Source organism: Triturus cristatus, chromosome 6, assembly GCF_964204655.1.
Source record: "Triturus cristatus chromosome 6, aTriCri1.1, whole genome shotgun sequence".
NCBI classification, from domain to species: Eukaryota; Metazoa; Chordata; class Amphibia; order Caudata; family Salamandridae; genus Triturus; species Triturus cristatus.
This window is the reverse complement of record NC_140589.1, coordinates 715,017,113-715,028,963: the sequence shown is the minus strand read 5'-3', so window position 1 is coordinate 715,028,963 and position 11,851 is coordinate 715,017,113. Positions and strand designations below refer to the sequence as shown.

Below are 11,851 nucleotides of genomic sequence, written 5' to 3'. Positions count from 1 at the left end.
TACCAAGTATAGTCATAAAGAGGCAGACAAATCAGGGACCCTTTTGGCCCGTCTCATTTGTGACACCCATCCCCCGATCCCCATAACGGAGGTATCCCTCCCAGATGGCACTGTAGCCTCTACCCAAGCCGATATCAACGCGGCGTTCTGTACTTATTACAGGACCCTGTACACTGCCCCACCTGCTGTGTCCCATGACCTCCTGACTACCTTCCTGGACTGTCAGCAGATGCGCAATTGGACTTGGAGGCCCCTATTACCAAAGCTGACAGAATGGGAGCCCTTAAGGATCTCCCTAGAAACAAGACCCCAGGTCTGGACGGATTGCCGGCAGAGTTCTATCTGACCTATGCTGAGCAAGTGGCCCCACACCTAGTGAACCTTTATAAGATGGCACTAGATAAACACACACTCCCCATCACGACTATGCAGGCGCTGGTTGTTTCCCTCCCCAAACCTAATAGGGATCCTCGTGATATATCAGGATATCGTCCCCTCTCCATGTTAGCCACTGAGTATAAAATATTCAGCAAAATATTAGCTCAGCGTGTGCTCCCTCACCTCCTAAAATGTATTCATATTGACCATTGTGGATTCGTACCAGGCCGTAGCGCCTCTCTCAATATCAAGCGCCTTCACTACCTGATGGAAACTGCAGCGGCCCTTTCCGCCACTGCTGGATGTATCTCTTTCGATATGCAACAGGCATTCGACACTCTTGACTGTACGCACATGCTGTCTTCTCTTAAAAAATTCGGCATCCCACAGGTCTACCTGCAATGGGTCGAATTATTGTACTCCTCACCCACGGCTCGGGCCCAGACGGGCACATATATATCAGCTGCATACCCTGAGGCCAGGGGCACCCGGCAGGGCTGCCCCCTGTCGCCAATACTGTTTGTCCTGGCGCTGGAACTCCTACTCCTCAAGATTCTTAAGGAGGCCACGGGCTTGGGTATACCCGCGTCTAACGTGACACATATAGTATCTGCATATGCTGATGACATTATCCTTTTATTTTAAGGACCTCACAGCAAGCCTAGAACGCATTTTGTCTCTATTTAACAGTTTTGGGTGGGTATAGGGTCTGATTATTAACGCCAAAAAGTCTCATGCCTTCTTTATATGGCATCGGGATGCCCCTGACCTGATAGCCTTTGGAGATCTACTACTAATGCCCGCCCCAGACATTTTAAGTACTTGGGTATACAAATCTATAGAACTCCCCAGGACTTAATTGATGGTAATCTGCAGAAAGCAATACGGTCCCTCCAGAAACAGACCTCCTTCTGGACTGCTCTGACATTGTCTGTGATGGGCAGGGCTGATTGGCGGGAAGGGGCCAGAGGTCACGAGAGGCATTAAATCAGCATGCTAGAGCAGACGCGCTCAGCGGGCGCGCAGCTGGCGCGCCTAAGGCAAGCCCATCTGCGCCTGTCCGCACCCGAATGGGACCAGGGGCCAGGAATCCTGGCTAATTTCGGTCAAACTCGGGTGATGAATTAAAAGCTCTTGATCATAGATCCAGCCCCCAGAAACAACAAACAGTAAATTTACTCCATAGCGAAGGACTCTTCATCTCACAGGAGGGGGAGACACCTATCTCTAAACCCACACACACCACTGGAAGATTCAACCCAAGCGACAGTAATAACATAAAAATCTCCATCCTCAACACGCGCTCCCTACAGAAACATGCCCTTGATGTTTTCACCTACCAACAAGAGGAAGCCCCTGACATCTTAGCCCTGACTGAAACATGGCTCAATGATGATTCTGGTCCAACTATAACTGCATCACTCCCCGATGGTTATGACGCCATCTGGCATAACAGGTCAGATGGGAAAAGAGGATGGGGGAGTGGATCTTCTGTACAAAAATCAACTGCCAATTGAGAAGTTGTCAGGAGAAAACCTGGAAGGAGCAGATATTTTAATGATTAAAGCCTGTCACAGCTCTTCAAACATAGCAATCTTGGTGGCATACCGCCCACCTAAATGCCCCCCACGTTTCGTGGATCTCCTCACCGAATGTGTCACCAATCTCCGCTCAAGATTCCAACAACTTCTGGTGGTAGGAGACTTTAACTACCACTGGGACCAACAACCCAGAGGGGCACAGGCTCATCAGTTAGAGGAAACGCTGACCACTCTTGGGTTGAAACAGCTAGTAATGGCCCCCACCCACGAGAACGGACACACCTTAGATCTGGTTTGGGCAACTCTCCCATTAGTGAACTTAGTGGATAGGACTCCCTGGGAGTAGTCAGACCACTACTTTATCAATTTCCTACTTACCCTGGCTAGGCACTTTTTACGCCCTCCACTGAACTGGAAACTCGTGCAAAGTTGGAATAAAATCGAGGGTTCCAGCTTAGAGAACACTCTTCGAGAAAACTCCCCTAGGAGGCCGGAGACAGCTGATACTGAAGAGTGGACTGAATCCATCTCCAATCACTAATCATTTGCCAATAATAAAGTAGCCCCAGCTAGGAAAATTAAAATAGGAAACATGGGCATGGGCGCAACTTGTTTCACGGAAGAGCTAAGGGCTCTGAAACGTACGCTTGGCCACCACGAAAGACTGTGGCGCAAAGCCTATGAGCCGCAAGATTACAGGGCAAAAGTCTACACCTATAAAAAAGCGCTACTTAGTAGGAAAGCTGAATACTATGAACACAGGATCTTGGAGGCAACGAACAAACAAAAAGAAACATTTCAAATCCCCAAGGAACTGAGTCTAAAGCAGACACAGGATGCGCCGTCAAGCCAGGAACAATGTAATAAATTCTTATCCTACTTATCCGACAAAGTACAAGATATCCTGGCTGACACTGACAAATACTCCCTTTAAACAACTTATGTTAAAAACACTTAAAGCCCTTGACTCACTCACCCCCCCCCGGTGTCCCCAGTTGAGCCTGTGTCACTCGCAGTTCCCCTTTCCCCTCAAAATTGAGTAACACCATGCTATGTTCTATTGTCAATGCCTAAGGATGAATGAGTATGTGTGCTCCACTGTGTGGGGTTATGTATCTTCATACAGTAAAATCAGTGAATGCAATCTTTCTTAAGTTACATCACGCAGAATGGGCTAACGGACCGGGGGGGGGAGGGGGGTAAGTTTGCTTGTTTTCCTTTCCTTTGTTTTTCTTTTCTTTCAGTGATGTAATGGGTAGTTTAATAGAAAAACTTGAGTTTTCCTTACTGTTTAGACGGCCACGTGCGCACACTGCTTGGCGCATCTCTGCACCCTGATGGCTTCAGATGTCAATATTCCACAGATTGTATTACATGTTGAATGAGTGGGTATTCTTGCATATGGAAACTCAATAAAAACTATGTCTAAAAAAAATGTATCAAGTCTTTTCACGCTTTCTTTGTTTGCCTCTGCCATCTCGTGAGGCAGTTGCATCGCTTCCACTTGCTTATAAAAATTTATTTTCCTAAGCTTGGCAATCAGTCAGCACACCATGAAGGTCGTTTTCATGCTTTTGCGTTCTCTCTTCTCATTCAGAGCCCATTTTATTTTATTTAATTTAGCAAATATTAACCCCATACTGACATGCAGACAGTGTAGGCCCATGCTTGTTTTTTTTACAGAGAACAAAACACAAACATTTATTATTTTTCATGAAATGTGATTTTCAAATGTGCACCATCCCAGTATTGCACCAACCCATGCACAACCCTTGTTATTCTTAGCAATTAATATTAATGTGCACAAAAGCAGCATTTTATTTTTCTTAAAGCCAAAGCAGTTGTGGCCTAGTTCCATGCATTAGTACACACATTAGTTCACGCATGCGCAAAAGTGTTTCCCTTGTTGTAGTGTTTTATTTTTAATAAATTTTCACAGCACACTGTTAGTAAATGTTACTGAGGGTTCAATCGGAGCAGGTTTTATTCTCTCAAAACCCTGCCCCATCAGGCACAACTGTCCCCTTGGGCGGTGTGAGTTTTTCACCAAGCCCATTAATGAGGCATAATGGTATTCAAGCTACATGCTCCTCCAAACCTTGGCCTCCCTGCAGAGCGCACAGAGCGAATATGACACAAGTGCTAATCGGAATAACCATTTTATGTAGAAGTGTGTGAAGGAGGTACACATCTCTTGAAATATTGACAGGGCTAAAGGTAAAGAAAATGTGTTCACAGGTTAGGAGTAGGTGGGTCATATGTGTGTGTGTGAGCAAGAGCATGGAGAAGGGGGCGACAGAAGGCGGTACATGTAGAAAGACAGAGTAAGAAAACAGTGATGAAGGGGCAGGAGATGACATGTGAGATATACATATGGAGAATTTCAGAAACATATGGGAAGAGAAAGAATGAAAATAGCCAAAAGACGGAGAAACTGCAGAGGACAGCACGAATGGGAAAGTATAACTTTATGAAGCACTCTGAAGAACACTCTCCTCCCTCAGACCGTAATAAAGTTTAAAACACGGTCTAACATTTTAATAACTGAAAGATTTTTAATTCTAATTTACAACAAAACCTTTTCAATATCTCATAATGTTGTCTTCATTCAATAATTAAAAAAAAAAAAAAAACTACTGGCACGCAATCACTAGTCATTGCTTTGATTTACTCCCCAGGAAGTGTCACACAACTCGTTCACAATCCGAGACCAAAGTCATGTCGCACATAAGCAATCTGAAAACTTAGCAGCTAAGTATTTGATCATTTTGATGTTTTCAACCTGATGCCGAACAGGTCCAGAAAACGTTCTCGACTTCCACACGAACTGAAGACGTACACAGAAGGGTGCCCCAGGAGAACAGCAACACCACTCACAGCTCGAGCTGCAGTGAATCCACGAGCTGCTCTGCCAACGCAGGGGGCGGGGTCGAAAGCTAGCCCCGCCTCCCATTCTGACGTTTGGAAGTATAGGAGTAAATATGGCGGCCCCCAGGGCGCCCTTGGTTGCATTTCTTTGCTTAGCTCGGCATCGGATTTTTAGTCGCTATAGCAGGAAAAACATCTCGACAGGCATAGTCTGCGGCACCTGGTTCCCGAAATCTCAGTGCAGGGACAGGGGAACCCCCATTAGAGGTCAGTGGGAGATGGAAGCAGCTCCATTGTGTTAATCTGTATGTAGCCGGTGTTTGTTGGGAACTGGAAGCTGCTGCTTTTTTTCCTCTGTAGGTCCCGCTATGTACTTCTGCACTGAACTTCTAGTTAACAGCTTTTGTGGGGTCTGGGTGTTGTCAGCAAGGTGCTACCCGGTATATACTCAATAGAAGCCGAAAGGAATCCGGAAGTTTTCCTTTATCGTGCATCACCGGGGGAACTCCGTGTAGTTCTGTCACAGTTGGATGACTGGTTTTGCATCTTGCCTTCCATATTTGTGAAAAAATTGATCTTCATTTAAACAATTATGGAAATTAGCAGCTTCTTTTCTTGGGCTCTACAGGGTGTTCCTCAGATTTTGTAAGCAACGTAAGGAGTTAACTGTATATCGAAACGCAAGTCATACTTCCACTGCAACGTCATAGGGAGCACTGCACAGTGTGAACCATGTGGTCTTGCACATATAATTCAGCGGTGTTGCTGACAAAATAATTGTGAAGTTTCCCGAGTGCTCACAACCCACTGTACCTTTGTTTAGCTAAGTGTCTTAAATATATATGCAGTTAGAACTGCGGGTAGCAGCTATATGTATTCCAATAGAACCGATTCAGGCGGTGGACTCCCGGTTTTTTGAAGCAAAGAATCCCTTTATTTTAGCTGTCTCTCACCAGAAATTGCACCTTATTCAGTGGAAGGATATCAATCTCCCGATTATTTTTTTCAAGTCTCCTACATTGCTTTTCTAAAATGTTGGAATGCATGCAACTAGAGGCGAAGTGATTGAACAAAGCTATTCATTGTGCCACACAACCCATGGGAGGAATGACCTGGTTGATGTGTCTAGTTTTATCACATATTTTTCATACGTGCTGGAGCGGAAATCTAATTTAAATAAAATATTTTAACATCTCTGTCTCACACCAAAACAAGAAAGAAGACCCTATTAGCAGGAACACATTAAGAGTTTCATTTCGAGAGTAAGGAGTGAGAGTGAAGCTCAAAGTCTAGTTCAATATCAGCTTAACTTCCCATACAAAAGCAAAAATAATCCTGCAGCAGCAGTAGAGACTGCAGTCAGCAAAAAGGTCAGGTATGGTTGCAAATCAGCATAAAGCCGTTAGCATTCAGCCTCAATGTGGACAAGCGGTAACGTAAGGACGAGAGCATAAAGTGTCCCGGTAGTGGGAGCAAATGGGTAAAAGTGTGTGGCTAAACCCACCCAGGCATTCACGTTCACCCCTTTCTCCCTGGCCTTGCCATGCCCCATACCCCCTTCCAATCATTCAGGGGACAATAGTTTGTGGTGCATAAAAGACTGCACTTTATTTCGAAACATGCATCATACATTTGGCAACTTAATGGTTGGTCATTCGAGACCCATGTTTGTGTGTTACATCTCACACTCATCCGTCCAAACATTGTTCCAATGGTTTTATCTCCATTTCTGGCCGACAGCTCTGACCCTGCGTGATGGCCCCTTTTGCAGGTGTCTCTGGGTTCTGCGGGTTGTAGGGGTTCTGCATGTTCTAGGCTTCCCTTGCTAATAACATTGTGGGCGGCCGTCAGACCTGGCCCGGGCTACAAGAGCTGTTCCGCCTCCTTGGACCCTTGCTGACCACTCACCTGTTCCCCACGTCCCTGCCGTGTGGCATCCCAAGGACAAGGTCTGAGCACCTCATCTATTCTGGCTGTCGTGCGCTGTCACCTGCTCCCCACTGTCCCTGCCGTGAGGCATCCGAAGGACACTGTTTGAGCATCTCTTCTACCCATGTTACTCTTTCCTCTGGATCTCTTTCTGTGCTGCCTCCGCCATGCTGCTAACTGTTTACTGATCGGTGGCAGCTCCCCCTTCTGCCTGATCAGGGGAAACCCTGCTGTTCCAGGGCCACGACTGTGTTGAGTAGGAACACGCCCATGCCTACCCCGATTAGGTGTACCTCCCTCCTCAGCATGATAATCCAGTGACCTGAAGCTGCTCAGCTTGTGACGCACAATTTCCCAGCCGCTAGCCCTACTTATTTCTGCCATGGTCATATTTTGTTAACGCTATGACCTGTCCACTGCCCCTTGACGGACCGCCCCTTTCCATACCCCACGGGCTATGACAAGGCCCACCCATTCCCCCTGCAGACCTTTGCCATTGCGATATTCAGCTTTTCTGGATGTCTCTAATGCAGCGTGGTCATGCACGCCTTTCCCCCAAGGTTTGCCAGATCACTCACCACTATTTGCACTAGAACTACATCTGGCCTCTCTCCAGGCATGTTCAAGAGGACTCATCAACCCTTTCAATAGACAAAGGGACCTTGTGAGAAGTGCATTCCCCAGGGTACACCCGAAGGGGGAGTCCTTGAATTCTCTAATCTCCAGCAGCGCTGCCTCCATCTGAGATGGCAAGTTTTCCGTCTTAACCTTCCAAAGACCAATCTCAGAGGCCATGAGTTTCTTAAGGCTAGCCTTTGTTCAGCTACATTATTGTGCTATCCTGCCATTGTCAGCCCTGACTTATTCCTACTGCTATTTGTGCCGTGTTTCAATCCTGCCACTGCCAACTGATAGGTGCTCCTGTTACCACCCTTGCACGCAATCCCTCCTGTGCACCCCATTGGGAATATTGTACCTCTATCCTTAATATGACCCTGTGATTCTAGCAGGGTTTGTTGTCCTAGTTAATTGCATTCTCGGGGTATTCTCTGTGACGTAGCTCGCTGACTCGATGCTACTGGCAGTACCAGCATCAATGTGCACCTTCACCCTCCTCCAAGTATACCACTAAAGACCATTCAAATCCCCCTCGCCTTAATAATGGCCTGGAGGGCAGGTATTACTTCTTTATTGTATAGTGCTTTAATAAGCAACTGTTGTATTCATCTCTCCATTATGCAGCGGAGCCACCGTGTTGCAGGCTGTCGCAGGTGCTGGTATTGTCTATGCGCCAGTGTCATGCCCCTGCCATACTGCCATTTAAACTAACAGAACTTTAAATAAATAAATAAATAAATAAATAAATACATAACTAACGAAACAGCCCCATTTTGAGGGACTGGAAGTAGATTTGTCACGCCTTCAAGTGCAGCTAAGCCCTGCCTTAAATATGCGTCACTCAGTTTGTTAGGCTGTTTCAGAGAGGGGGGTGCTGGAAACCGAGCTCACGTAACTGCCTGTCAGGTCGTTCCTTGTCGCCCAAACCATTCTTATAGCTTTATGGGGGTGTTGAACAACTTAAATCCTTGTGCTCGTTCTGAAAAAAACCCAATTCAAGTTAAATGCAACACCATAGTTGGGGGGTCTCTTTCCCATCACATTTGATTCTATCCCAATGAACCGTTTTTACCACCTGGGGATAGCGAATGCCTGGGCAATCCTACAGCACCAAGGAGGCCTTTCCTGATGAGCGTGCGCTTTACAAATACACCTGCTATGCCATGTCATGTTATAATAACGCGGAGGGACCGTAAGCTCATGGTCTATATACATGCAGTGCAAAGGCTTGTTGACCACCTTATTCGGGCTTCAGGTAAATGTCCTTCCAAGTATGTTATTCGTAACAATTGTCCACCAGATAACCAAATTATCAGCTAATTTACACGTGAGCTGTTCAAGTGGCGCAACGGGCCTCGCCTTTTACCTAGTGTATGTTCTGTCCATAGGCTCCTTCTATATACTTTGCAACTCTGTAAGTGCAAACTTAATATAAAACTCTATGTGTATTTTGCTGCTTCAATAAGTGTTGCGAAGTGCGTATGGGAACCCTGTGGTTACATAAGGCCATTCAGTCCCCCTTGAAATTATTAGTAATCTAAATGAGATTAGACCCTGGGGTGACGGGAACCAGTATAGGGTGACGTAGCTCTGTACCTCAAACAACCTTGTACTGAGACCACCATCATCCACGTTTTAACCGTGTCATGTTACCTAAGACGGACAACTGTAGCCAAGCCCCTTTCAAGGGGAATGACCGCACACACCTGTCTTATGAAAAGAGATGAGTAAAAAGCCTTCCTTGCAATTAGCTTGCCGGTGAGCCCGAATGCTCCAGACATTGCCTCTCTGCCACTGCTGCTGGACTGGTTTTAACTAGGTTAAATTCGTGTTTTTTTTTTATTTTTTAAATCGCAGGATGTTGATCTAACGCACAGGCGTAGCCATTCTGCCACGATCTCTCCCACGAAAACGGAGGCATTTTCAATATTATATATAACGGAGACACACAATTGTTGCTTATTTACTGTGTGAAAGTAACAAGCATTGACAAAGCTAATAGACCTGGCTTGTTGTATGTGTAATGTTATAGGTTGCATGATGTATCTGGATGCAGTGACTTGAGTAGCAAAATACCCGACAGGCGGACACCATGCCAAGCACTGATTTGTAGCTTAAGTGTTTTTTTTGCATATGTCGCCCTAAGTGGGAAGGGTATGCCCAGCCGTGGGCCCTGTGTTCACTACTGGATTTAAGGTATCATGGCTGATGAAGGGTGATGCCCTGAAACCGGTCCCAGGATGCTTGTTTCCGGTCCAGGGAGAACCTGGCTTGGCAGTTCCGGCTGGACTGTTCCCATAAGGAACAGGGTCAAGACTGATTAGCATATGACTGGGTCCAAACTTGGGTGGTGTGGTGAGCAAAAGAATGATGGATTAAACCCAGATCCTTGTGACCGGGGGTGAATGTTTGCATTGTCCAGCATTCCGTCCATCAATTTTCTTTTGCATATGTCACCCTAAATGGTAAGGGCATGCCCAGACGTGGGTCCCGTGCGCATTACACCACTGGATTCATGCTAGCCTGACTGATGAAGGGTGATGCCCTTAAACCGGTCCCGGGATGTTTGTTTCTGGTCCTGGGAGAACCTGGCTTGGTGTGTGTGGCTTTGTCCAGCATTCCATCCATCAATTGTTTCTTTTGCATAAGTGTTTTCAAGCCAGGCCGTTATTTACATCGGCCACACCCCTTCGAGAGACCCTCTGGGTTTTTCATCCCACTTTAAGCCCTGGCCCTATTTACCACGACGCTTCGCACATGACTAACTCCGTTTATCTAATGTAGCCCAGACACCGAACACGAGAACAATAGGCTGCTACGGTGAGTAATTGTAAAGCATGGTGTAGGCTGGAAATGCGGGGGATTGAACATGGGGCCTCAGACCTGCAAATCATGCACTCTACGACTAAGCCACATACCCACTAACAGTTTGAGATTAACCACACAGAGCAAGTCTCTCTGCACTCGCATGAGTTCGCACTGGGCCTGCTTTTGCCGTTTAAGTGCGATAAGCCCCACACTGCGCCTGATCATGGCGGTAGTGGGGACAGGGTTCCGAGAGGGGATCTGGCGCCTCCTCTTGTTCCCGTTCTTCACAAGACACTATTGCGCCAGCCACCAATATGGTTGTTAGCATGGAAATACACAGAGGCTGTACTGTACTCCCACCCCTTGTCCAGCAGTAGTTTCATTAACCTTGACCCGTGCTCACCTCCACGGCCTGATGGCGCTCTGACTCACTCTGTGGTGAGTGACCTAAGCGGCCGGCCATCCCAACGCGAGGCAAGATCTCCTGTTCGGACTATCCTGCACCTTGGCTTTGTCGCCCTACAAGTTCCGCCGCAATGGCTCAAGGCGCCCCTGTGAAGCCCACCCCTCTGGCTCCAGGTGCTGGTGCGTTCCTGATTCTTTGCTTGTGCCACCTAGTCAGCGTCCCTGCCTCATCTGTAGGCCGCCGAGTATGGCCAAGTTTCGTTGCATAGCACGTCAGTCTCTCTGTCTGCCATGCTTCCGCTCCGGGCTGAATATCTGTTCCTTTTGCTCTAGCGTCCCTGGTGTGGCAATGTCAATTCTCTTCTAAGGCGATGAGGAGATGGCCAGCTGTGGCCAAGAGGGGGCCACTGCCCTCTTTTGAGCTCCTTGGCCTCCACGCCCTCCTTAGTCTATTGGGCGGTTCATTATTTCCAATAGAAGATAACTGTGTATTAAATCATAACAACCAGGGATGAATACCATTACAAAATGGCGCTCGCAATATGCATCCCTCATTTGTTTCTATGTCAGAATACATGACGTTTAAAAGATGGACTATATCCGAAACGCGTCTGTTTTGTTAAAATAAAAATCACCGCAGTAATCGAGCCCGCGACTGCTGGTATCCTTTCATGAGGAGAGAGGAAATTTGGAGCGTTCAGAGATGATATATATATATATATCAGTTAGCAGTATCCCCGTGCATGCATGCATGCACAAACAGGACCACGGACTCCGTAATTAGCTGTTGCCAATATTCGTGATTTTATTGCAAAGTGAAAGTGTGATGCCTCAGACGCGTTTCAAATGCAAAAACGTTTCAGACACTGGCTGTGTCCTTGATCACATAACAACGTACTCAAAAGCGGGAAATTTAAAGGATCATTGTACTTCCGGTAATGTGATCGGCATACATATAGACACTGAAAACATACTATACACTGTGTATATTTGGAAAAAGTACTAAATTCACCATTTTGGCCCTGTGATACAAATCTATAATTTCATAAATATAGAGCAAAGAATTTCTTTCTTTTTAAACAATTTAAAGCGACTAAAGTGCACAGTGCTGGAAATACTGGACTAATATATATTTGCATATCCTTACGTCCATAAGGCAAAGTCGCACTCAGGATTTAGTAGGAAAAGAAAAGTTTTATTGACTGACGCGTTTCAACCCAACGGTCTTTGTCAAAGTCATATAGTGTATATATACTTTATGCTAATCTGTTTATTTTTTTCAACAGTCTTGGTTCAGTTCATGA

The 11,851-nt window shown here is 46.2% G+C and overlaps 1 protein-coding gene across 1 annotated transcript in view; it reads left to right on the top strand.

The window, feature by feature from the left end:
- Positions 1 to 4,867: 4,867 nt before the first annotated feature.
- The window catches only part of AFG1L (AFG1 like ATPase), a 504,970-nt gene continuing 497,986 nt past the window's right edge, over positions 4,868 to 11,851 (top strand). Inside the window, exon 1 of the mRNA XM_085611205.1 lies at positions 4,868 to 5,054. Coding sequence (XP_085467331.1) covers positions 4,901 to 5,054 — 154 coding nt within the window. The 5' untranslated portion in view covers positions 4,868 to 4,900. The remainder of the gene's footprint in view (positions 5,055 to 11,851) is intronic.